General features: G+C 42.4%; 1 protein-coding gene across 5 annotated transcripts in view; it reads right to left on the reverse strand.

Annotated features, from left to right (window-relative positions):
- LOC130275615 (uncharacterized) overlaps positions 1-27848 on the reverse strand; it is a 106129-nt gene that overhangs the window by 20971 nt on the left and 57310 nt on the right. For 4 of the 5 annotated variants that reach the window (XM_056523833.1, XM_056523810.1, XM_056523825.1 and 1 more), the window contains 5 exons: positions 26742-26803; positions 25142-25289; positions 20327-20496; positions 15362-15516; positions 10293-10370 (listed from right to left, as the gene is read on the reverse strand). In XM_056523833.1, coding sequence (XP_056379808.1) covers positions 10293-10370; positions 15362-15516; positions 20327-20496; positions 25142-25289; positions 26742-26803 — 613 coding nt within the window. The remainder of the gene's footprint in view (positions 1-10292; positions 10371-15361; positions 15517-20326; positions 20497-25141; positions 25290-26741; positions 26804-27848) is intronic. The other variant, XM_056523816.1, reaches the window with a different exon arrangement.

Raw genomic sequence — 27848 nt, forward strand, 5'->3', positions numbered from 1 at the left:
TGTGTCATACCCTCCTTCTGTCGCTCCAGATGCTCCTGCTCCTCCTACTTTAATCAGTCATTCCGCCAACAATCCATCGGCAAAGCCATGTCGAAGAGACAACAGTATGCGCCCACTCATCCAACGGTGCAGAAGCTGAATGTTCTCCTTTCTAAGTTGCTGATGATTTTCAAGTGGTGGACTCTGCTCATTTCAGAGAACTGATGGTTTGTGCTGAGCTGAGGTGGAGAGTGCCAAGCCGTCATTTCTTTGTGAAGAAGGCAGTACCAGCCCTGCACAATTTTGTGGAAGAGAAGGTGGGCCAGTCCTTGAGCCTGTTGGTGTGTACCAAAGTGCACGGCAGCGCCGACGTCAGGAGCTGTAACTGTGGTCAGGGACAATACATGTCCTTCACGGCTCACTGGGTGAATGTGGGTACTGCACAGCCACAACACCAACTTGGACAGGTCACGCCGCTTCCTCCTGTGACAGTGTGCGACTCCTCATGCTCCACCGTGTGGTCAGCCTCCACTGCCCAGACAAGTCTCAGTGCCCCTTCAGCATACCATGTGTGCAGGGCACGGCTGTGTCACGCTGTTCTTCACATGGTTTGCCTTGGCGAATGGAGTCACACAGGGAAGGAACTGCTAAAAGTCATTCGTAAAGAAATCGGAGCATGGCTTACTCCACGAAAACTGGAAATGGGAACCATGGTGACTGACAATGGGAAGAACATCTTGTCTGCCCTGCAACTGGGAAAGCTGAGCCATGCGCTCTGCATGGCACACATGTTCAATCTGGTTATGAAGCGGTTCCTGTAGTGTTCCCCCATTTGCAAGACATCCTAACAAAGGGAAGGAAACTTTGCATGCACTTCAGCCACTCGTACACCGCAAAGCACACCCTCCTTGAGCTGCAGCGTCAGAACGATATACCCCAACATAGTCTGATTTTTGACGTTGCCACATGTTGGAATTCCACCCTCCATATGTTGGACTGACTGTACGAACAGAGAAAAGCCATCACCGATTTCTTGATGATTCAAATGGATAGGGGTACTCCCCTGTGTAACTTCAATGTCAACCAGTGGCAGCTCATACGTGACACCTGCTGTTTGCTCAAGACCTTTGAGGAAGCCACATAATTAGTAAGTCGCCAGGATTACGGGATACACAATGTCATTCCACTGCTTCCTTTCTTACAACATGTGTTGGAAACGATGGCTGGTCAGGGCACTGGAGACGCGGTGCCTACATCTCATGGCCACATAAGCCCTGTAGGAGCTGAACTGGAGGAAGAAGTAGAGGGGCACAGTGGAGCACAATTTTGGTTTTGAAAAATGGGCAGTTCTTCTAGTAATCTGACAGGAAAGGAGGAGCAGGAGCAGCCAGAGGAGCTAGAGGGTTATGAGGAAGGCGAGACAGAGGACCCAGAAACACCGTGGCAGTATGCAGTGGAGATGGAGGCAGGGAGTCCCTCCGAGTCACTTGCACAAATGGCACGATGCATGCTCATTTGCTTGTGTAGTGACAGCTGAATTGTCACCATTCGGCAGCAGGATGACTTCTGGCTCTCCACCTGATTGGACCCTTGCTACTGCAACAAAATAGGGGCCATTTTACACCCACTGAGAGGCATCCTATGTAGTCAGTTGGCTGATGCCTATTGGCGCCATCGGCTGTTGGGGAGGGGAGGGGTGGCGTGGCAGGAGAAGTACCAGCTCCATCAGGAGCAGCCTGAGTCAATGGTCCCTGATGAGTACCTTTCTTCACCTGCATAGTGAAGCAACTCATCAGCCGCAGGTACACCTGGAGCAGGACCTGAACCAGCAGGTGGTGGCATACCTTGACATGCCCATGCCAACACACCTTGAAAATCAGCTGGACTTCTGGGCAGCAAAACTTGATTTGTGGCCACAATTAGCAGAGTTTGCCCTGGAAAAGCTGTCCTGCCCCGCCAGTAGTGTGCCATCAGAGTGGGTGTTTAATGCGGCAGGGGCCATAGTAACCCCAAGGAAAATTTGTCTGTCCACGAAAAATGTGGTGAGACTGACCTTTGTGAAGATGAATCAGGCATGGATCAGCCAGGATTTCCACCCACCAATGCCTGATGCCTCAGAGTAGATTGACCATGGTGCCACACCAACACTTCACAAATATGGATATTGAATGCTGAGCGTTCGTAACAATTTGTTCCAAACGCTTAGAGCCGGCGTCGGGGCTCATACCGTCACGCCCCCTCCTATAGACTTGCATTGAGGGGGCGGGGCATGATGTCACGAGGGGGGCCGTGAGGTCACGAGCTCCGATGCCGGCTCTAAGCGTTCGGAACAATTTGTTCCAAATGCTCAGCACCAGAGTACCCCTTTAAATGGGTACTCCGGTGAAAATTTTTTATTTTTTTTCAACTGGTGCAAGAAAGTTTAAACAGTTTTGAAAATGACATATCAAACAGAGGCACATAGCTAGGCACTGTTCTGATGCCTAGGATACTCCTGTATACTGCAGGATCCGAGCAGCTTGTCTACCTGTATGTGTCTGGCTGTGGTGCTCACAGTGAAATCACAGCATGATCATGTAAACCTGGAGCACTCACCTCAGACACAAATGGATGCAAGCAAATCTTCTTTATTGAAAGTGCAGGTATCACACAACAGCAGGGATGTGGATAGTTGATAACAGGATGGCTGGGTTCAGCCTTTGGGCGATGGTCCGTATCGTGCATTCTGCACTTCGTCAGGCCCACAGAGCGCACAATACGGACCGTCGCCCACCTGCTGAACCCACCCGTCCTAGTATCAACTATCCACCTCCCTGCTGTTGTGTCATACCTACACTTTCAATAAAGAAGATTTGCTTGCATCCATTTGTGTCCGAGTTAAGTGCTCCAGCTTTTGTTCTTTATGGTTTACAAGATTTGTAAATTACTTCTATTCAAAAATCTTAATCTTATCAGCTGCTGTATGCTCCACAAGAAGTTATTTTCTTTATGAATTTATTTTCAGTCTGACCACAGTGCTCTCTGCTGACACCTCTGCTGACACCTCTGCCAATGTCAGGAACTGTTCAGAGTAGTAGCAAATCCCCATAGCAAACCTCTCCTGCTCTGGACAGTTCCTGACACAGACAGAGGTGTCAGTAGAGAGCACTGTGGTCAGACAGAAAAATAAATTCTAACAGAAAAGAACCTCCTCTGTAGTATACAGCAGCTAATAAATCCTGGAAGGATTAAGATTTTTAAATAGAAGTAATTTACAAATCTGTTTAACTTCCTGGCACCAGTTGGTTTAAAAAAAATATTTCCACCGTAGTACCCCTTTAAACAATTTTTGACCATATTTATGCTTTCCGATGTTCCCATATATATGATGACAAGCCCTTCCATTACGACAGCAATAGAGCTGTTTAGGATAAAGAATGTCTGTTTAAAGGGGTATTCTAGGAATTTTTTTTTATCTGACTATGCTACAGGGGCTGTAAAGTTCATAATATAGTGTCTGTACCTCTGATTGATGGCAGTTTCACAATTCTTATGTGATCTTTGCCCCGATGTTCATTTTTGACAGCATAAAAAAAAAATGAGTGTTGGTTTTCCAAGGTTTCAGTGTGTTCCAAGACAACGCATCACTAGTCAGGTGTTCAAAGGGAGCCTGTCTACTTCAATGGGTGGAGCGACTGCTGGGTTGAAGGGAGATCATTCTCCACAGGGCTGTAGCTGTACTGTAATGAGTGGGGTGGCTGATGTGTGGGTCAGAGAAAAATGACCTTACATTTACAAAAAGGGGAGGGAGGGAACTCCAACAGGAAATAGCCATTTCACAAAAAATCTACAGCATTATGGTGTACTCACAATACAGCCATTAAGCACCAAGACAAGCACGGATCCTTCATAGGCATGTCCATTACTCAGGTAAGTACTAAAATCACCTTATGATGGATAACCCTTTAAATCATTTCATAAATTACGAATAAATTATACAGCTGGAGCAATGAAAACATGGACATTATTGTAAACCAAAACACATCATCACAGTGTATTATACATGATATCTGTAATAAAGGTAACATAAATTTATAATACTTTTTTGATTGGTAGTCAATTGTCCATCATTTAAATTATGCAAAAAATGTTTCTAATTCTCTGATAATAGGATAAGCAAATTATACAAGCCTGGAGAAATTACATGTCTTACTCATGTTCTGTATTTATAAAGCTACCTACTGAAAGAACAAGAAGCACTGTAAAGATAGACTGAAGAGCACTTGTCTTTAAAAAGAATGAAGCGGTACAAGTAGATTGAAGCAGAAAGGAAGAAAAACATTGAGTAATCAACATGCCCTTTATAGAAGAGGCCACCTGAGTCCTCTCTGAAGAGACTTATCTAGTAGAGCTGGCAAACCTATAGAAATGCCTGGAATTTTTAACTTAATTGCTCATATCCCGACCTTATATCCCATCCTCACATCCCGTCCTCACATCCCGTCCTCATCATTGAACTCATATCCTGACCTCCTATCCCGTCCTCATATCTCGACCTCATATCCCGACCTCCTATCCCAACCTCCTATCCTCATATCTCAACCTCATATCCTGTCCTCATATCCCGACCTTATATCCCGTCCTCATCATTGAACTCATATCCCGACCTCCTATCCCGTCCTCATATCTCGACCTCATATCCCGAACTCCTATCCCAACCTCCTATCCCGACCTTCTATCCCAACCTCCTATCTCGACCTCATATCCCGTTCTCATATCCCGTCATCATATCCCGTCCTCATTTCCTGTCCTCATATCCCGTCCTCATAGCCCGACCCAATATCCTGTCGCCATATCCCGTCCTCATATCCCGACATCATATCCTGTCCTCATATCCAATTCTCATATCTTGACCTCATATCCTGTCCTCATATCATGTCCTCCTATCCCATCCTCCTATCTCGACCTCATATCCCATTCTCATATCCCGTCCTCATATCCCATCCTCATATCTTGACCTCATATCCCGTCCTCCTATCTCGACCTCCTATCCTGTCCTCATATCCCGTCCTCATATCCCGACCTCATATCCCATCCTCATATCCCGTCCTCATGTCCCGTCCTCATGTCCCATCCTCATATCCAGTCCTCATATCCTGTCCTTATATCTCATCCTCATATTCTGTCCTCAGGTGGCACTGATTTGTGATGAAGACATTGTAAGCTGAAAATAGAAGGGGACGTGGCTTTGTGGGACTGGGCGTGATTTTTAAGTCAGACCGATGCACAAAAAGGGTAGAGAATAAAAGGGGTGGGGCTTAATCAGTGGGCATTTCTTATCTCGACCTCCTATCCCGACCTCCTCTCTTTGTGAGATGGGGTGTGGCTTGCAAGCCAGATTGACATGATGACCAGGAGATGCAGAGCGGAGCTTGTGGAGTAAGGTACTGGAAGTCCCATATACTCGCATGGGACTTGAAACAAAAACCCATCTTTTATGTAAGGGTGTAGGTAAGAGTTAATTTTACTATCATATCTTTTTATTTGACATATAAGTAATATGTGTACAAGGTATTATTGAAATATCTCCAGCCGTAGGGAAGTTATGTGGAAACATACATTTCCCATTGATTTGCATGGGACTTTAAACAAAAACCCTGACACTCACAAATGGGGTAGTTAAGGGTTAAATTAACTATCCTATATTTTAAGTGGACATCTAAGTAGCATGTGACCAAGTATTATCGAAATATCTCCAGCCGTTTGGAAGTTATGCAGTAATATATATTTCCCATAGACTTGTATAGGACTTTAAACAAAAACCCCGACCCTTGCAAATAGGGGTGAGTAAGGGTTAAATTACCTATCCTATGTTTGTTGTTGACATACATATGTGTGCCGAGTTCCATGTTAATATCTTCAGCCGTTTGGAACATAAACACACACATACACACATTGGGGGAGATTTATCAAAGGATTTAGACAGTTTTTTTTTTGTCTTAATTTGTCGCACAGAAAGTTGCAGTCAAAATATGTGCGACTTTTGCTTTAGAGGATTTTTAAAACATGATGCATTCTAGCCTATTTTAGATGGAAAAATGCATTGGTGCTGAATTTATCAAAATCGACTTTTCAGTGACAAGTCGCATCGGCTGAAAGTACGCTGAAATGTCAGACCATGTTGGAGCAGGTTAAAATACAGTCTAAAGCATAGATCCCGAAGTCCGTGCACAGAATTTATCAAGAGCCGTGCGACTTTTGATAAATTAGGCGCACAATAGACCGGACTAACCCTCTGTAGTTTGGTCTATATTGATGCGGGACATAGACAGCTTTGATAAATCTCCTCCATTGAGTTATATATATATATATATACAGTGGTCCCTCATAATACGATGGTAATTGGTTCCAGGCGAACCATTGTTTGTTGAAACTATCGTATGTTAAGGGATTCATACTATGGATGCTTAATGATACTTACATGTCCCTGTCACTTCGGCCCGTCAGTTCGTCGCTCCTCTGATGTTGTATGACTACATTGCCACTGCCCTGCACCGTCGCTCTCCGTCACCGTCATCACGTTACCGCTCTTGCCACCCCTATTGGACGATGGGCAACGTGAGTGGCAATGTAATGACGGCGCTGAAGAGCGATGGCACAGGGCAGCGGCAGCAGAGGAGCGGCAAAATGACGGGCCGAAGTGGCAAGGACATGTAAGTTTAATTAAGCGGGGCACATGGGGCACATTAAAAAGCTATCCGGTGGCTGCCGGATAGCCGTTTTTGCGATGACCCCGACACACAGAGGTATCTTATGTTGATGCTGCCTTCAACATACGATGGCCTCTGAGCGGCCATCGTATGTTGAAATGATCATATGTCGGGGCCATCGTATGTCGGGGATCACTGTATTTATAATATATATGTATGTGTGTGTGTGTGTGTGTGTTTCTGTGTACAAAACTAACATTTTTGTAAATATTTAATTACATCTTTTTATGTGACAACACTGAAGAAATGACACTTTGCTACAATGTAAAATAGTGAGTGCGCAGCCTGTATAACAGTGTTTAATGTTGTGTCCCGTTAAAATAACTCAACACAGCCATTAATGTCTAAACCATGGCAACAAAAGTCAGTGCACCCCTAAGTGGAAATTTCCATATTGGGCCCAAAGTGTCAATAGTGTTTGTGGTCACCATTATTCTCCATCGCTGCCTAAAGCCTCTTGGGCATGGAGTTCACCAGAGCATTACAGGTTGTCACTAGAGTCCTCTTCCATTCCTCCATGATGACATCCAAGAGCTGGTGGATGTTAGAGACCTTGCACTCCCCACCTTCTGCTTGAGGATGTCCCATAGATGCTCAATAGGGTTTAAGACTGGAGAAATGCTTGGCCAGTCCATCCGCTTTACCCTCAGCTTGGAGGTGTGTTTGTTATCCTGTTGGAATACTGCCCTGTGGCCCAGTCTCCAAATGGAGGGGATCATACTCTGCTTCAGTATATCACAGTACATGATTTCCTCAATAAAATAAAGCACCCCAGTGCCAGCAGCACTCATGCAGTCCCAGACCATGACAGTCCCTCCACCATGCTTGACTGCTAGGCAAGACACACTTGTCTTTGTAATCATCACCTGGTTGCCATCACACACACAAACACACACTTGGCAACAACTAAACCAAATACATTTATCTTGGTCTCTTCAGACCACATGATATGGACTCAGTAATCCATCTCCTTAGTCTGTTCTGAGTGAATATTGCCATGTGAAACCTCTGTATGGTCTTGCTCACCATGCTGCAGCTCAGTTTCAGGGTCTTGGAAATCTTCTTATAGCATAGGCCATCTTAACATAGAGCAACAATTCTTTTTTTCAGATCCCCAGATAGTTCTTTGCTATAAGGTGCTATATTAAAATAGCAGTATTAGAGAGTGTGAGAGTGATAACACCAAATTTAAGACTCTTGCTCCCTATTCACACCTGAGACCTTATAACACTAATGAGTCACATGATAACATGGAGGAAAAATGCCTAATTGGGTCTAATTTGGACATTTCTACTTAGCGGTGTACTGACTTTTGGTGCCAAGATTAAGACATTAATAAATGTGTGTTGAGTTATTTTGAGGGGACACAACATTAAACACTGTTATAAAGGTTTTGCACTCACTACTTTACATTGTAGCAGAGGGTCATTTCTCCAGTGTTGTCTCATGAAAAGATGTAATAAAATATTTACAAAATGTGAGAGGTGTACTTACGTGAGATACTGTAGGAAAGTATATATGTATGTATCAGCATAACTTCTAAATGGCTGGAGATATTTTGATGAAATGTAGTACACATGTCAACTAAAAATATAGTAGAATTATATAAACTCTTACCCATCCCCTTATGTGAGGGTGGAGTTTTGTCTGAAGGCACATGGAACTCTATGGGACTTCATGTACATCTCCTGATGGCGTTACTCCCAGAATACAGACATTGTCCCGGTTTTTAAACATCCTGCTTACTGTCCAGCAGGTAGGTGCAAGAATAGTTAGTGCCGGGGTCATGGTATGAGGACAGGATATGTGTCAGGACATGAGAACAGGATACAAGGTTGAGATGTGAGGATGGGATATAAGTACAGGATATGAGGACAAGATATGAGGATGGGATATGAGGATGAGATATGAGGTCAGGATATGAGGACGAAATATGAGGTTGGGATATAAGGTTGAGATGTGAGAATGCAATATGAGGTCAGGATATGAGGACGAGATATGAGGATGGGATATAAGGCTGAGATGTGAGGATGCGATATGAGGTCAGGATATGAGGACGAGATATGAAGTTGAGATATGAGGATGGGACATTAAGTCTGGGTATAAGTTCAAGATATGAGGTTGGCATTTGAGGATGGAATATGAGAATGGAATATGAGGACAGGATATGAGGATGAGAGTGTCATTGTAACTTTTACTCTCCTATAAGGTTTAGGTAGAAAGTTCAGGCAACGTCAGGTGCTGTGCTAGTAGTTTATAAATAAATGACCATAAAATGATTGAATTGCTACTCTTTTCAGTGCATGTAGTTGGCATATTGAATGAAAACTCCCCAGAAGACCACCGTCTTGAAAGGACCACCCACCATGAAGACCACATCTTTCTGTTATGGATCCAGCCACATTGTCCGACTACATTGCTATATTGCATTTATGAACAGTGGACCTTTCTAAACAGGTGACTCTTGTCTCCATCTCTTGTAAGGGTCATACAGTATGTCACTAACTGTATCCATGCTGCTTCCCAGCTGTTTCCCATTAAAGGAAATGTAGTTTTGGACTATTATAAAGAGGAATGGAGGCGAGCAAGATTAGGGGAGGATACTTTCAAGCTGTGTGCGCAGCAGACATAAAGCTACATGAGAATGGAACCTATTGCTTACTACATTAGTCACTTAAACCTGTATTCTGTATACCTTTTTCCTTAAAGGGGTACTCTGCCCCTAGACATCTTATCCCCTATCCAAAGGATAGGGGATAAGATGTCAGATCGCCGCGGTCACGCTGCTGGGGACCCCCGGGATTTCCGCTGCGGCAGCCTGCTGTCATTACTGCACAGAGCGAATTCGCTCTGTGCGTAATGACGGGCAATACAGGGGCTGGAGCATCGTTACGTCATGGCTCCGCCCCTCGTGACATCATGGCCCGCCCCCCTCAATACGAGTCTATGGGAGGGATCGTGGCGGTCGTCACGCCCCTGCCATAGACTTGCATTAAGGGGGCGGGCCGTGATGTCACGAGGGGCGGAGCCATGACGTCACGCTGCTCCGTCCCCTGTATCGCCCGTCATTACGCACAGAGTGAACTCGCTCTGTGCAGTAATGACAGCGGGCTGCTGCAGCGGCAATCCTGGGGGTCCCCTGCAGCGGGACCGGGGCGATCTGACATCTTATCCCCTATCCTTTGGATAGGGGATAAGATGTCTAGGGGCGGAGTACCCCTTTAAGAGGGCCATCCCCATAAAAGTCGGTTTTCTTGTGCTATAGTGGATTTATGTAAAAATAGCCTTCTTAATACTGCCCATTTTCAGCAATAAATTATATGGTTAGACATTTTATTATTCTGCATGTTGAGAAGCTATATGGATGGTTTACCACAAGGTGAAAATACTGGGTTATGTGCTTTTATTCAGGGGGGATGCTGTATCCAAATGTTGGCTGGATGCTATTAGGAAATTCTAAAACACTGAACCTACAATGGGATTTTTTTATATTGACACTTATCAAGCACAAGCCCTAGTAACTAAGTTCATTTTGCAGAAATCTGAGTAATAGTTTATTCCTACCTTTTAAAATGCCATTTTAAAAGAGCCGTGATGGCATTATCCGTGATATTACAGCCATTCATTGATAGGCTTTGGAGGCTAAGTAAACAAAACAATTAAATAAATGAAAAAACAGTTTTGTGTAGTTGTAACAGTAATGATAATAATAATGATTCATCAAGTTACAGTAAATGAATACAGTATAAATTGTTAAGATTGCAAAGTATACTTTTTGATGTACAAGATTTTTTTTGATGTACAAGGAATAAAATAGAGTTTCTCCATGAAAAATTACTTTAAGGCCCCTTCAAGAAATGGAAATACATTTTCTACCAGCAAATATTTTCCGAATTTAAAGGAAGAGAAGAATAGTGCCTAGACTACATTGCTAGATTCTAGGTTATTTTGGGGTGGACAGAGGGCCCACCTAACATATTTCATGAATACTGTGTTTCATTGGTCTATACCACACTACTGTATTTTTTAATTACTACAATGTGTCACCCCCAATATAGTGTAGAAGAAAATGACTGCACCATCAGTCTGTCCAGGGATTGATTGTAGTCTGTTACCACAGAAACGTAAATAGTACTGGATAGGAGTTGTAGGTGGAATATTTTTAATTGCTAAATAAAATTATATAGATTTCATTTGCGCTGTTTACAAATATGGGACTCATAACATTATATTTTAAGTAATTTTAATAACAAGGAAAATGTTTCACGCAGCAATACAAAATATGTTGTTTTTTGTAAATTTTTTATATTTTTTTTATTGAAAAAAGGCTAGGTGAGGGCTCTTTATATATATATATATATATATACTCTTTTTTTTTTTTATTTTATTATTATTCCCCATGGGACACTTTTACAAGCAATCATTAGCTTGCTTATACTGATCAAAGCTATGCTATTGCATAACATAGATCGGTTAGATCAGTGCTCTGCTGGGACAGTCTGCCTGAGGCACCTGACTGGAACTGTTCCTGTTCATTCCCTTTTTAAATGCTGTGATTGTGCTCTAGGTCATGGCATTTAAGAAGTTAAATAACCAACTTCAGCAAAGCAAGTTATCTTAAAATGCTTAAATATTAGTAGCAATAAAAGTAGTGTTAGCCAGTGTAATTTGTAGTCATTTTGTACTACACTGAATCCATCATAAACAATAACTGGTAGATTTATTGGGTTATTAAACCATCTTTATAAATATATGGAATAGCTCTACCTCCCTGTAGACTACAGAAACTATAATGCTAATATCCACTGCTATCACTTTGTTTATACTCATAAGAGTCTCCTTAAAGGGCTACTCCACCCCTAGACATCTTATCCCCTATCTAAAGGACCCCTGTGGTTTCCCTGCTGCAACCGGCATTCCTTTAGAGTGTCGGGTGCAGAACCGGAGGCTTGTGACATCACGGCCACGCCCCCTCAATGCAAGTCTATGGGAGGGGGCGTGATGGACGTCACGCGCCCTCCCATAGGCTTGCATAGAGGGGGTGTGGTTGTGATGTCACGGGTGGGCGTGACTGTGATGTCACGAGCCTCCACCCCGCATCGCCAGGCTAAGTTCGCTCTGTGCACTGGATGTCTGGGGTCTGCAGCCGAGATTGCGGGGGTCCCCAGCGGCGGGACCAACACGATCAGACATCTTATCCCCTATCCTTTCAATAGGGGATAAGATGTCTAGGGTCGGAGTACTTCTTTAAGGCTAGGTTTCCACTTGTTTTTTAGTTTTTTTGCACAAATGCCCCAAAAAAACTCCAATACTGTCGCACAACGTTTTTAGCTTGAAAAAACACAGTGGCCAGATGTTAGCTGCATGTCAATAAGAAACTGCAAAATGCCATATCCACTCGGCACTTTTTTAATGCTTTTGCCGTTTTTTTGCTATTTGGGCTCCCTGGCAGTTTTTGAAAAACAACCTCATGTTGAGATTTTTGTGTTTTTTTGGGAAAATCTTGGCGTTTTTCTCCCATAGAAGCCTACGGGAGTGAAAGAGACACACAAAAAAAAAAAAAGCCATGTGTGTTTTAACATTGGTGTTTTTGTGGGCCATTTTTATTATTTTTTTGCTTTTTTTTATTAAATTTCATAGGTTACCATTTAAAAAAAAATACAGTAGGGATGGAAAAAATTTTAGGAAAAATTTTTTGATTTTTTAGAACAAAATTTGTATTAATTTTCAATGAGGGACCAATTTTTGTGAGCAGGCAGGGACAAATTGACCCTTCACTAAACTCCAGCTGCCCACCTCTATTAAACACTCTTAACCACTCCATTCATAAAGGGGTCATCCAATGTTTATAAAAAAAAAAAAATAATAATAATAATAATATGGTGCTGAGCTGGGGGAAAATAGAAAAAAGAACCATACTTACCTAGTCTCTGTCCCCCTGCTGGGCAGCTCCAGTTAGTCTTGTCCAGTCTTCTGATCTTTTCTCTTTTTCTTCCTTCCAAGACGAGTCATTGGTATGGGATCAGTTCACTGCTGTGGCCAGTGACAGACTGAGCCAGGAGATCCAGCCCCAAGTGCTTGTCTCAGAAAAAGAATAAAGAGAGTAGATTGGGGGAAAGACAAATGGGAGCTGCGGGGGACAAGGACTAGGGAAGTTTTTCTTTTCTATTCCTCCAGCACCACAATATTATTTTTAAAAAGCTGTATAACTCCTTTTCGGCTACGTTTAGGCCCATTACTTTAGGATCGAGAAAAGCTGGAGAAAAAATAGTGCTTGCACCGTCTTTTTCTCCGGCTTTTCGCCCTGAAAATAACGGCGGCTATTGATACAATGGACCAGTTATTTGCCGGTATGCTCCGGCAAAATTACGGCCGGTAAACGGGAGTTTGACAGCTGAATTTGCCAGAGCATACTGGCAGTGTGAAAGGGGCCTAACCCTTGTTTTAAAAGCAGAACTTTGTAAAGTCTATCCATAATGGTGACCTCACCAACATATCCTGGGTCAGGTGGTCATTTTTGCAAGAGACAACATAGAACAGATTTATCAAGCAACCTGAGCCACTGTGTAAAAAATGTAGTCGACAATATTAAAAATGGATAAAGGGGCATGTCATTGTAAAAATAATATTTTTTTTAATAAATTTTGTGAAACCTTTTATTAATAATGTATTTAAATAATGTGTTTTATAAAGTGTTTTATTTTTATTACTTTTCAACTTTATTTTCTTTATTTTTGACATTATTTAGGTACTACAACTGCTCCCAGCATGGAACACACGGTTCCGTGCTGGGAGCTGTAGTGCCTGCACTTATAGACAGATCGCAGCGAGTGTCACTCCTGACACCCGTTGCGATCATCCTTTACAATCTGTAGAAGCGGGCAGCATACCACACTTCTCCGCAATCCCTACTCTGAACTGTTCTCCGCTGTGATGTGAATACGCCATTGACCGTGTGGTTTAATTAACTATATAATTTTATAGTTCGGACATATGTTTATTTTTTACTGTTTTTTTTAATATGGGAAAAGGGGGGTGATTTTTACTTTTATTAGAGAATGGGGTTAATTCATCATTAGTAACTTTTTTTTTTTGCTATGTTATAGCCCCCTCTAGGGGCTATAACATGCATTACATTGATTCCTAACACTGATCTTTGGCATACATGCAGATGATCAGTGTTATCAGGGCTTGACTTCTCCTGCCTGGATCTCAGGCATGGAGAAGTCAATCGCCGATAGGATTCCGAGGAAGCAGGTAGTGGACCTTCCTTTGGAATCCTAGCTGATCGGGACACCGTGGTTTCTAAAGAGTTAATAGCGCGTGGCACAACGATCGATGCTGCAAATATTAGCCCAGGGTACCGGCTTTCATTAGCCGCAGGGAATGATCCACTATGACGCGGGCGCACAGGTATGCCCTGCATCCTTGACCCATTAACGACCACTGACATATATTTACGTCTGTGGCCGGCTCCCGGTCTGTTAAGCTTCATATCTGCAGGGTATCTGCAGGCTATCAGCAACCGGGACCCGTGGCTAATACCGAACATCGCTGATCAGGCTGATGTCCATTATTAACCCCTTAGATGCAGCAATCAAAGTAGATCGTGGCGTCTAAAACGGGAGAATATGCTGACGGTTAGCAGTGGAGCTGTTCAGGACCCCCACGGTGAAATCGTGGCGTCCCGAAAAGCTGAGAGGACAGCGGGAGGCTCCCTACCTGGGAGCGATCAAAAAGTCCAATCAATACAAAAATGGTACTAATAAAAACTTCAGATTACGACGCAAAATATGAGCCCTCATACCCCCCCATACGCGGAAAAATAAAAAAGTTATAGGAGTTAGAATAGGACAAATTTAAACTTATTAATTTTTGTGCATTTAGTTATGATTTTTTCCAGAAGTACAACAAAATCAAACCTATATAAGTAGGGTATCATTGTAATCGTATGGACCTACAGAATAAAGAGAAGGTGTCATTTTTATCAAAAAATGTACTGCGTAGAAACGGAAGCCCCCAAAAGTTACAAGATGGTGTTTTTTTCTTTTTTTTTTTACATTTCGCCATAGATTTTTGGGTAAAATTACTGATGTAATTACAAATAAGAATTGGTGGCACAAAGAAGAAAGCCATCATATGGATTTTTAGGTGCAAATTCAAAGGCTTATGATTTTAAAAAGGTAAGGAGGAAAAACGAAAGTGAAATAAACAGAAAAACGCTTGGTCCTTAAGGGTTAAGAGGTTGATATTGTTGGCTACATTTTTATGTCCCTGCCTGAACACATAAATTGGTCCCTGATTGAAAATTAATAAAAATGTTGTTCTAAAAAAATATAAATTGTTTTCCATCCCTACTGCTGCATTTTTTTTTTTTTTTGGTACCCAACCAAATTTTTTTTTAAACACCCACAGGGAAATTGGCAAAGGGGCAAACAAATTCAATTTCCACACAAAGGTATAAACATCAGAAAAAGACACAAAAACACAGGGAAAATCAGTGACAGTTTTTCTGGTGTTTTTTTCCTGGCGTTTTTCAAGTGTAAAATAAGTGGAAACCTAGCCTCACAGTCATTACATTTTTAATACTGCATTTCACACTAAATGTTCTTTAATTCTACTGCTTTACTTACCATACACAGGCCTGTACCAGAGTAATGATGCCTTTATCAGTGGCCCCAGTCCAGCTTATGTCCACCGATGTTAGTTGAGAGCAGTGGTTACTGGCATAGAACAAAATTGTGTCTCCTTTAAATATTTCTCCACTGCAGTTTGTTATATTCAGCTTCTATGTGAACAGAAAATGTAATAAATAGGACACTTGCTATATTTCATGACATCACGTAATGAGTGCTAATCTAGCTACAGAAGCAGAAGTGGATCCTATAAGGGGAGAAGTATAACTGCAGACTTAAAGGGGTATTCCGTCCCTAAACATCTTATGCCCCATCCAAAGGATAGGGGATAAGATGTCTGATCGTGGGGGGTCGTGGCCGCTGGGACCCCCCACGATCACCGTGACGGCTTTGCGGCATTCTAAACACGGAAGCTCCAATCTTCTGTGTTTGTGATGTTACACCACGCCCACTCCATTCATGTCCATTGGACGGGGCGTGACGGCTAGTACATATCCATCATGTCTCCTCCCACAGACATGAATGGAGGGTGAGTGACGGCTGTGGTCACCCGTCATCCGGCACGGAGTGGAGTTCACTTTGTGCATCGGATGATGGGGGTGCTGCGCCGGAGATTGCGGGATGGGGACAAGATGTCAAGATTTCCTTTTAAAGGAAATCTGTCAGCTCTGTTTTATGCCCAAAGATGCAGATATAGGGAGATTAAATAATCAATAATTGTGTCTTAGCTGACAGCTGATGTGCAAGCTTATAAAATCATGTTTTTAAGGTTACGATTTGTAAAGGTGGAGATGCATCATGCATGCCTCCCCCTTCCCCCGCCTCTTCCGAGTTGGCTTTTTTGGGCCTTTTTTTTTTTTCAAACTGCCACTGCAGGGTTTGAGCCAAAGTCAGAAGCGTATTCAAAAGGAATTGGAAATATAAAGGAAGGATTCATACTTTTCCTTCATGCTGGATCCACTTCTGACATTGGCCCAAAAACTGCCGTGGTAGTTTTCCAAAAAAACAACAGAAAAAACCTGTGTGGAAACCTAGCCTAATAAAAATAAAAATTTTAAAAATAAAAAGAAATTGTAAATAAACTTTAAAAGCACCACATTCAGAAATGTTCAAACTATTAAAGTAGAATGTTGTTGATCCCACATGATGAACAAGGTAAATAAAAAAAAAAGGCTAGAATTGCTGGTTTTGGGAAAAAAAGGTGTCATCTACAGCCAAAATGGTACCATTACAAAATATGAGCACTCACACAAAACAAAGCAACAACTATACAAATTTGGTATAAATATATATTTCTATTTGTTTTAGAATGAGAAGTAGCAGAGCTCAGTGAGACTCATCTGACAAAGCTGCCTCTCTTCAGCAGTGACAGTGGTTACATAACTTTCAGAGAAGTGGCCGTCACTTCAGACTACAATGGCCTCTCAGTATGTGATTCAGCAGAACTTTTGATGAATACCATACTTGTTCAATCTCATTTACTTCTTCATTGGAACATTATGTGCATTTTACCAAGTAAATCTACTTCTTCTAAAAACAAATCTGCGATCTACAGTTGGCAATAAAGAGTAAATGACCTGAAAAACAAACTAGTGTAAAAAAGTCAAAAATTTTTGCGCAAATAGACGATTGCTCAAAAATTTGCAATCAGTGGTGCAAAAATGAGAAATGCTTTATAATGCTTAAAGTACTCCGGGGAACGCAAACTTATCACTTATCAACAGGATAGGGGATAAGTGCCTGTTCCAGTAGTCGGACCCCCGCGTTCTCCTGTATGGGGCCCCTGATACTTACCCATCTTTGGGAAATGATGACCTGCTCAGCTAGTAGATAGGGAGTAAATTTTAGTTCCCCGGAAAACCCCTTTAATATAAAAGCTGGTATTTGGTAACTATAACAATGGTGCTTTTCAATTCATGATCATTGAAACACTGCCACACAGCAAATATATTACAATGATCATTGTGAATAAACACTGGTGGTCTTCTCACTGTTCCAGCAGATGTTGATAGCGGGGGTCTGACCGCTGGGACCCCCCACCCCGCAATCTCTCGCCCAACGCCCCCCTCTCCTCAAGAATGGAGGTATGTCAACCACCACACAACGCTGTGACCGACAGGCCCACTCCATGTATCTCTAGACCTCTCAGGTATCTCTGACTCTCCCATAGAGATGCATGGAGGCCACAGCTTTATGTAGTGTTCAAGAAGCCTTCATTCATGAGGAGAGCAGGGTGCCAGGCAGGATATCATTGGGACGGACCGCTGTCATCTGACACTAATTTCCTATCCTAGGGGATACATTTTGTTATACTGGACTACTCCTTTAACTCATGTTATTAAAGGGGTACTCCCCTGGAAAAAAAATTTTTAAATCAACTGGTGTCAGAAAGTTAAACAGATTTATAAATTACTTCTATTTATAGATTTTAATCCTTCCAATACTTATCAGCTGCTGTGTGTTCCAGAGGAAGTTCCTTTCTTTTTGAATTTCCTTTATGTCTGACCACAGTGCTCTCTGCTGACATATCTGTCCATTTTAGGAACTGTCTTGAATAAAAGCAAATACCCATAGCAAACCTATCCTGCTCTGACCAGTTCCTAAAATGGACAGAGGTGTAAAAAATCTTGTGCAGGCTTGGGTTTTGGAGGGTCCTCAGGCAAAAACAAAAGGGACTATTTCCAGAACTCACACTATATATTCGACTGGCAGACACTTCAGTTTTTGCCCTGACAACAAATTGTCACACCCCAATTTCATTGTAGGAGTGCTGATCAGACCACTAGACAAACAATGATGCACACCAAAAACTGTCTTAATTTCGCAAACAGTACTGATCGCTGCACCTCTAAGTATGGCACAGGCTCAGGATCTGAGCGCATACCATACTCCCTTACCCGTCTCATGCCACAAATTTGAGCAATGGGTCTCGAAGGGGTTAAAATGTGCTGCTTCCTTTCTGACAACAGGTGGCGCCACCTGAAGTTAGTAACGTAAGTGGCGTCATGGCAGAAGCACCCAACACTAATTAATTTTTTGGGTGGAATTCTGCCCGAAAAGCCCATTGTCAGTGGGACTTTGTACAAATTCTTTGGCAAATTAACCTCGATTTTGGGTTGCATAGAGTGACTGACAGAATTGAACTAGAAAATTCCGTACAGTGCCACACTGGAAATTACTGAGTTCTTTAGAAACTTGATTTTTATATATCTGTGACAATGGACTGAATGAAACACCTGAGTTCAATAATTTGATACTTTCCTCCAAATAGTTCCTGTCATTACATACAGGCTATTAATGGGGTGTAAACAGTTTTTTTCAATTTCCGCTACACAAGGAAAAAGTCGGGGAACAAAGAAATTCTAGAAAGGCAGCTGCATGTAAAAAGAGCTGAATGCATACATTTCAGTGAGTGACTGTGACGTCCTCTGTCCCTCAGTGCTAGCTATAAAATCTCACACTCTTCCCTGCCAGCTCTGGTTCCAGGATGTGGTTTTCTTTTGTAAACAAACACGTGAAAGCTCTTCAGACTTCATTGGATATGTCATGGGTGAGGCCACAATTACTGTACAGCGAGCACCTGAAACATTCCCTGACAGCCTTGTCCAGCACACAGGTGACGTCTATTCTGCACTATACATCCTGACTGCAAGGTAATGACAGGAGGAGTAAACACATACAAGGGCCAAAGCCTCTTTCAGGTGAAAACAGGTGCCCTGCTCAGCTGCACAAATCGACAAACTTTATGAAGAAGATATACAGTATGATATTTTAAGGTATCAAATGTGAAACAGAGTGCTTAAAAATACAATAATTGTATACACATAACCAATATAAGGTGTATGCATTATGTTTTATGTGGTTCCTGATGAAGGACCCTTATGCTACATCAGGGGCAAAGACAGACAGCTGTAGTTGCCTGTCCAAGATAAACACTCTGCTCAAAAAAATAAAGGGAACACTAAGATAACACATCCTAGATCTGAGTGAATTAACTAATCGTTTTAAATACTTTCGTCTTTACATAGTTGAATGTGCTGGAATTTGTTATCAGGGGAAAAAAACATAGAAAATGATTTATAAAGTTGTCTGTACTAATGTAAACTGTATGTGATATTGTGTTTCTTTCTTGAAATTGTAAGCTCTCTATAATTTTTGTCACAGATGTATAGTTGAATATGTTGTACATAAATACGATTTTGTATAGGTATATGTGAACTCTATTCTATGTGACTATGTGATTTTGGAACCTGATAATAATCTGAAATTGTAATTGGTCTTTTGATTTATGAACACTGTTTTATATTTTAAATAAAGAAATATTTTAATAAAAAAACAAAAAAACATTGAACTATAATTCTTAGCATACCTGGCCTTTTTAAGAAAACTCCGACATTTTACTATCTATAAAGCTACAAATTAGTATTAAAGGGGTACTCCGCCCCTAGACATCTTATTCCCTATCCAAAGGATAGGGGATAAGATGTCAGATCGCCACGGTCCCGCTGCTGGGGACCCCGGGGATCGCTGCTGCAGCACCCCGCTATCATTACTGCGCAGAGCGAGATCGCTCTGCACGTAATGACGGGCAATACAGGGGCCGGAGCATCGTTACGTGGCGGGGTGCCGCAGCGGCGATCCCCGGGGTCCCCAGCAGCGGGACCGCGGCGATCTAACATCTTATCCCCTATCCTTTGGATAGGGGATAAGATGCCAGGGGCGGAGTACCCCTTTAAGTCCCTGGTCTGTCCGACATAACCATGGGGGTCTCAGTTACCATAACAGCCTTCACACTATACAGACTGGGGACATGGAGATGGGTGAAGGAATAGGTATAAGTATTCACACTCTGGCTGACTGGAAGGGAGAGTTTTAGAGCTAAATTTTACAAAAACAGTTAAATAGCATTATAAAGTACAATGAATCATTAATAGTATGCATAATTGCAATGTTCCAGATTACCTTAAGAGAGTCTTTGCAGTGCTGGAAAAGCTGTGTAAAGCCTACTTCTGTGATGGTCTGAGAGTCATCATGACAGCGATAAAGTGATAGGGATTCTGGGTGATGAAGTCCTACACTAACCAGACAGGAATCCTTTAAGGAATGGCAGTTTGATACCTTTATTACCTTCCCTAATAAGGAACAACAAGAATGAAGTTATGAGAAATTCATTTTCAAAGGAAGTATAACTTACAGACAGAATGCAAAGAAATGTTATTATTTTGTTATATCTTCTTCCTGTTTTCAGAAATGACAGCAGGAATTGGCTGCCCTTAGAGCCCCCTGGGGGTTGTCACTGAGCTCTCCTATGCTTCTTCATCTTAAATAAGCCTATGTCACCTTAGGAAAACAGAGGGAATAGAGTTTTCTATTTAAAAACTTGATTTATTATTCTATTTGATTTATTACATTAATATAAGAAAGGCTTACATCTGATTTTCGGTCTGCTTTCTAAGGAAGTTCCAGCCAAGACACCCCATGCATCAAACTGTAGGTTCACTGCGTTCTACTTGTCCTGTGACACTTTGTTCTTTTGTCTTGCTCTCATTTTAGGGAGAAATATTTGTCGTTCTGTAGTACTGCTGACCACACTATCACTAAGCAACCGACCTAAACATTGGGAACTTGTCTACCTAAGTAACAGGCACCAGGAAATCTAGCACTAAGACTGCATGTGACAAACATCTTAAGGAGGTCAGATCAATGACAGTGACGTATTTTCATCCTCCAAAGTTCTATGCACAGTTTGTTTGTCTAAAGTATTAACACAGTATTTGTGCTGAAATTTACAACAGGAATAGCTCAGAAAATATCTATAATAATATGGGTTTACTCAAAACTTGAAAATGCATTAGTAAAAAGGAAGTACAATTTCAATTTACTGTACAGGGTGGGCCATTTGTATGTATACACCTTAATAAAAGGGGAATGGTTGGTGATATTAACTTCCTGTTTCTGGCACATTAGTATATGTGAGGGGGGAACTTTTCAAGATAGGTGGTGACCATGGCGGCCATTTTGAAGTTGGACATTTTTAATCCAACTTTTGTTTTTTCAATAGGAAGAGGGTCATGTGACACATCAAACTTATTTTGAATTTCACAAGAAAAACAATGATGTGCTTGGTTTTAACGTAACTTTATTCTTTCATGAGTTATTTACAAGTTTCTGACCACTTATACAATGTGTTCAATGTGCTGCCCATTGTGTTGGATTGTCAATGCAACCCTCTTCTCCCACTCTTCACACACTGATAGCAACACCGCAGGAGAAATGCTAGCACAGGCTTCCAGTATCCGTAGTTTCAGGTGCTGCACATCTCGTATCTTCACAGCATAGACAATTGCCTTCAGATGACCCCAAAGATAAAAGTCTAAGGGGGTCAGATCGGGAGACCTTGGCGACCATTCAACTGGCCCACGACGACCAATCCACTTTCCAGGAAACTGTTCATCTAGGAATGCTCGGACCTGACACCTATAATGTGGTGGTGCACCATCTTGCAGGAAAAACTCAGGGAACGTGCCAGCTTCAGTGCATAAAGAGGGAAGCAAATCGTCATGTAGCAATTTCGCATATCCAGTGGCCTTGAGGTTTCCATTGATGAAGAATGGCCCCACTATCTTTGTACCCCATATACCACACCATACCATCAATTTTTGTGTTCCAACAGTCTTGGAGGGATCTATCCAATGTGGGTTAGTGTCAGACCAATAGCGGTGGTTTTGTTTGTTAACTTCACCATTCACATAAAAGTTTGCCTCATCACTGAACAAAATCTTCTGTGTAAACTGAGGGTCCTTTTCCAATTTTTGTTTTGCCCATTCTGCAACACCTGAAACTACGGATACTGTAAGCCTGTGCTAGCATTTCTCCTGGGGTGTTGCTATCAGTGTGTGAAGAGTGGGAGAAGAGGATTGCATTGACAATCCAACACAATGGGCAGCACATTGAAAACATTTTATAAGTGGTCAGAAACTTGTAAATAACTCATGAAAGAATAAAATTACGTTAAAACCAAGCACATCATTGTTTTTCTTGGGAAATTCCCAATAAGTTTGATGTGTCACATGACCCTCTTCCTATTGAAAAAACAAAAGTTAGATTCAAAATGGCCAACTTAAAAATGGCCGCCATGGTCACCAACCATCTTGAAAAGTTTCCCCCCTCACATATACTAATGTGCCACAAACAGGAAGTTAATATCACCAACCATCCCCATTTTATTAAGGTGTATACATATAAATGGCCCACCCTGTACTTTGATCTATGAACCAAGTAGGACTGAATCTCATCCTTGACACTAGATACACTGCTTCTGCACAGGACTGTAATGTAGCCATCCTCTGCCTATGGCATTGTGTAACAAAATCACACAAAAATTATCAATGGAAATCAAATTTATCAACCCAGCACGGAGGTGATAGAGCAGGGGTCTCAAACTCAAATTATCTGGGGGCCACTGGAGGTAGCACCTGGGTGAGGCTGGGACGCATGCGCCCCTTACATATAATGCCCCATCATGCGCCCCTCATCATCCACCAGCAACACCCCCCACCAGAAGTAGCACCACAATCATTATCTACCAGCAACCCCCCCCAATTCCCCCTTCCCCTGTGTGGTAATAGCATGAGCTTATGGATGATGGGGGTGCTACTTCTGGGGGGGGAGCATTAGGCAGGCAGCAGTTTCCCCACATTAGGAAGGTAGCGGTTTCCCCACATTAGAAAGGTAGCGGTTTCCCCACATTAGGTAGGTAGCATGTTCCCCACATTAGGTAGGTAGCAGGCTCCCCACATTAGGTAGAGGCAGGTTCCCCCCATTAGATAGTGGCAGGTCCCCCACATTAAGTAGTGGCAGGCTCCCCACATTAGGTAGAGGCAGATTCCCCACATTAGGTAGTGGCAGGTCCCCCACATTAAGTAGTGGCAGGCTCCCAACATTAGGTAGTGGCAGGCTCCCCACATTAGGTAGTAGCAGGCTCACCACATTAGATAGTGGCAGGTCCCCCACATTAGGTAGTGGCAGGTTCCCCATATCAGGTAGAAGCAGGTTCCCCACATTAGGTAGTAGCAGGCTCCCCACATTTGGTAGTAGCAGGCTCCCCACATTAGGTAGTAGCAGGCTCCCCACATTAGGTAGAGGCAGATTCCCCACATTAGGTAGTGGCAGGTCCCCCACATTAAGTAGAGGCAGGCTCCCAACATTAGGTAGTGGCAGGCTCCCCACATTAGGTAGTAGCAGGCTCCCCACATTAGATAGTGGCAGGTCCCCCACATTAGGTAGTGGCAGGTTCCCCATATCAGGTAGAAGCAGGTTCCCCACATTAGGTAGTAGCAGGCTCCCCACATTTGGTAGTAGCAGGCTCCCCACATTAGGTAGTAGCAGGCTCCCCACATTAGGTAGTAGCATTGTCGTCGTCCCCACAAATATACACACACACACAGACATACAAACGTACACACAAAAACACACACACAGACAGACACATACACACACAGACACACACACATACATACACACATATAGACACACTTACCTGTCCTGCGCTGCGCTTCTCCTCTCCGCCTGGCAAGTGACGTCACTGATGTCCTGCGCGGGTCTGCGGAGGGACGTCACATGCGCGACATCCCTCATCAGACTCGGGCCGGCCAACCGGAGACGAGGAGGAGGAGGGCGGGGTAGGTGAAGTCTTCCGGCATTTAGCGCTGCTTGCCTGAAGCAGGGTTAAATGCCTGAAGAAGTTACCTGCCCGACGACCAGAACTGCATGTTCCCGGGCGTCGGGCAATACAAATTTCACATACCGCAAACTTTCGTTCCGTGGGCTGCAAATGGCCAGCGGGCCTGGAGTTTGAGGCTTGATTATCGCGGGCGCCGGTCGGTCTGTGCGGCCCGTTTGTGCGGGCCGCCGGGCCTATTTTAATGCAGGGGCCTGGAGCTGTCGCTCCATCTGCCCCTACGTTAATCCGGCCCTGGCTACCTGCCAGTAGTGCCTAGCACTGGGAGGAAGTGATCTTTCACTTTATGAAGTAACTTCCTCCCAGCACTCTATGGTATATACAGTGCAGCCACCTGAGAGGAAACAACCCACAGAGAAGCTTCCAGACTGATAGAGTGGGAAGGAATGAAGTCTATTCCTCCCCATTTCACATCCAATCTCTTTATTTTTCAATCGCTTCTATTTCATGTCCAATCCTCTCTATTTCAAATACAATATAGAGCCACACCTCCTGAGAGGATGAAGCATTGTCTTAGATGAAAGTGAGGAGCCGGGATTTGGAGACAACACCACACTGAAAATAAAAGGAATACACAACTTACTGTCAAGGGAGGATCAAGCAAAACCATGCTGAAGCCAGTACAATTTGTGATAAGACTATATTAGTAAGATATATATCATGGGGTGATAGTCTTATTTAAATACAATGTTCTAAAACTGGAATACCCCTTTAAATTAGATATCATCACAGAAAACATATTTTTGTAGATTATTGTTTATTAATCTATTAGGTAGACTATAGTTTGTTTTCCCCATGTACAGACTAAATATAACCACAATAACATGATTGAAAATAACATCAGGCTGAGAATTAGTCAGCTGCATACACATGGCGGCTGATTTCATTCTCTAACCAAACCAGTTTTCTCATCCAGCATTTGTCATAGTCCCTCATACAACAGATTGAAGATTACTGTGTAGAAGTGAATGCATACAAAACTATGCTGAGATTAGTGTGATGTTTAAGTATTAGAACTACAATGAATATATACTTACATAAACTGTAATCGTTGGCAATATATCTGAATCTCTGGCATACTTGGGCAACCTTTGAGAGATCTCCATGAGACAGTAGCGCAAAAATATAAATCCACAGCTCATCTGGGAGAAGAAGCCACATAGAACTTTTTTCTCGTTCACACATCTGTCCAAAAAAAAACAGAAAAAAATTCAGTATAATATAATTTTGGGCCAAAAATCATATGTTAGGCTGCTGTATATTCAAAAACAGTATTTTGGGCAGTTTAATGGAACCAAAAATGTCTGTTTTTTAATACTGAGTTCTATTGAGCTTAATAAAAACAAACACAGCTGAGAAGTAACTAATATGACTAAGATTCCTTGGACAATCGAAACATGTCCCTTTTCTCTTTGCCCTGTGTGAATAGCATACTAAAACAAAAGACAGACAGCGCTCCGTAGTGTGATACCGTTGTTGCACAAAAATAGCTCAGGTGGATGTCACGCTTACCAAAATGGGTTACACTCCACCAAGTGCAACAATGGAACAAGGCGTAGAAATCAAGGAAATAAGGTGTCCGCAGCCACTTCACGTCTCGTAAGGTGCAGATACAACAGGGGTAGAACTCCAAGGTATAGACAGGATAAAAGGGCACTGGACAACCAGGTAACTAGACCAAACGTTTATTCACCTATAATGCAACGCGTTTCACAGCACAGCTGCTTCATCAGGCATGGTGAAGCAGCTGTGCTGTGAAACGCGTTGCATTATGGGTGAATAAACGTTTGGTCTAGTTACCTGGTTGTCCAGTGCCCCTTTATCCCGTCTACACCTTGGAGTTCTACCTCTGTTGTATCTGTGTGAATAGTGTCTTATCAATACATTTTGCATCTTCCTGGAAAGATACTGTGCTGGACAATCCTTTCCTTGGACTATTTGCATTGTGGTATGGTTCGCACTGGTCCGAGTCATGGCAAGGCATACGGGGGTGAGCTGAATTGCTTCTTTCTCTATACTATAGCTGTTATTTACAATCAGTAAAATAATACGTTTTATTTTCTATTCTTGTTATACAGCAAAAAAAATCCACAGTGCTGTACATAGATTGATACTATTCACACTATGCTCCAATAATACTGTCAACCTCAAATGTTCCCATAATAAATCACGATGAACCCAAAACAATGTGTCAAACACTGACCGTTATAACTGCACATGGGGTATGTCTGCAGTACAGCCCATTTAGGCATGGCAGGGTACCGGTTTAATTAAATGGGCGAGTCTCAAGCCTAGTTAGTATCTGGGACTCCATCTATATTACATGCGGTTGTCTAACCCAGATTCATGAGTTTATTATATAAATTAAAGTAGAGGACTTATAGAGTGAAAGATGTGGGTTCACGTCATAACGCCAATGCTGGCACGCCACACAGGAAAGCTGGAGTAACGATCTGCAATGTAACGTCGAGACCCGGCCCAGTTTTGTGGGAGAGAGGAACAGCATGAAATTTAGTAAAGTCTAACTATAAAGTACAATAAAGTCAAAATTGTATCATTTTTATTTACATTGATATATTCCACATTGAAATGTCATGTACACAGTATTTTACAATAAAGTTTTATCAGTCCGCTTACCCTTTGATGATTTTGTGGGAACATCTCCCATTTATCTTTGCAAAGGTGTTTACTGACTGCCCCTGAAAAAGTGAAACATATTACAAAATAATGTATCTTGTTGTTTTCACACAATAAGGGTATAGCTACACGCAGAGTAAATGATGAAGATTTAGAGCAGTGGAAATGCGCAGGATTTCCTCACTAAAATCTGCAGTAGAAAAGTGTTTTTTTTTTGTGAAGGATGTCAGCATAAATTATGTAAAGTTAATTTAAAGCAACACAGTTTTATATAACTTTAGGGTACATTCCCACACGGCGTATTTGCTGCGTATTTGCTGCTGCGTATTTCATTTTCTCTGTTGAAGTCGATGGGTAGGAAAATACGCAGCACCAAATACGCAGCAAATACGCAGCAAAATACGCTGTGTGGGAACGTACCCTTAGAAGCACAACATATGGGGAAAATTCTTCACCTGCAAGCTGATAGGACACAAGGAACTTTAATGGATGAAGCAAGAGTCTACATAAAGATCCTCATGCTCCACTCCATCATGTTATTAACATGATGTACTACCTACATAACTAAATAAAGAATAAAAAGAGGGAGCCTTGTGTTGCTTAAATTACTAAGGGAAGCAATGTTTACTACAAAACCAATACTTATGTTCCTATTCAGCAGCACAACATATGGGATGGAGCAAGAATCCCTTAGAAAGGGACACACACTGCCTATTACAAAATCGACTGCCCAAAGGTCAGCTCCTCTGAAGATCTCATTGAGAGTCTGTATTGGTTATAAATAGTCTCTTTAACCCCTTAACGACGAAGGACTTAAATGCACGTCCTGGTGACATGGTACTTAACTCACCAGGATGTACATTTACGTCCTAAGCATAACCGCGGGCATCGGAGCGATGCCCGGATCATGCGCGGCAGGTCCCGGCTGTTGATCGCAGCCAGGGACCTGCCGGTAATGGCGGACACCCGCGATCCCGCGGATGTCCGCCATTAACCCCTCAGATGCCGTGATCAATACAGATCACAGCATATGAAGCATCGCGGTCACTTAAATGGATGATCGCATTGCCCGCAGCGCTGCTGCGGCGATCTGATCATAAAACATGG

The sequence above is a fragment of the Hyla sarda genome, chromosome 1 (genome assembly GCF_029499605.1).
Source record: "Hyla sarda isolate aHylSar1 chromosome 1, aHylSar1.hap1, whole genome shotgun sequence".
NCBI classification, from domain to species: Eukaryota; Metazoa; Chordata; class Amphibia; order Anura; family Hylidae; genus Hyla; species Hyla sarda.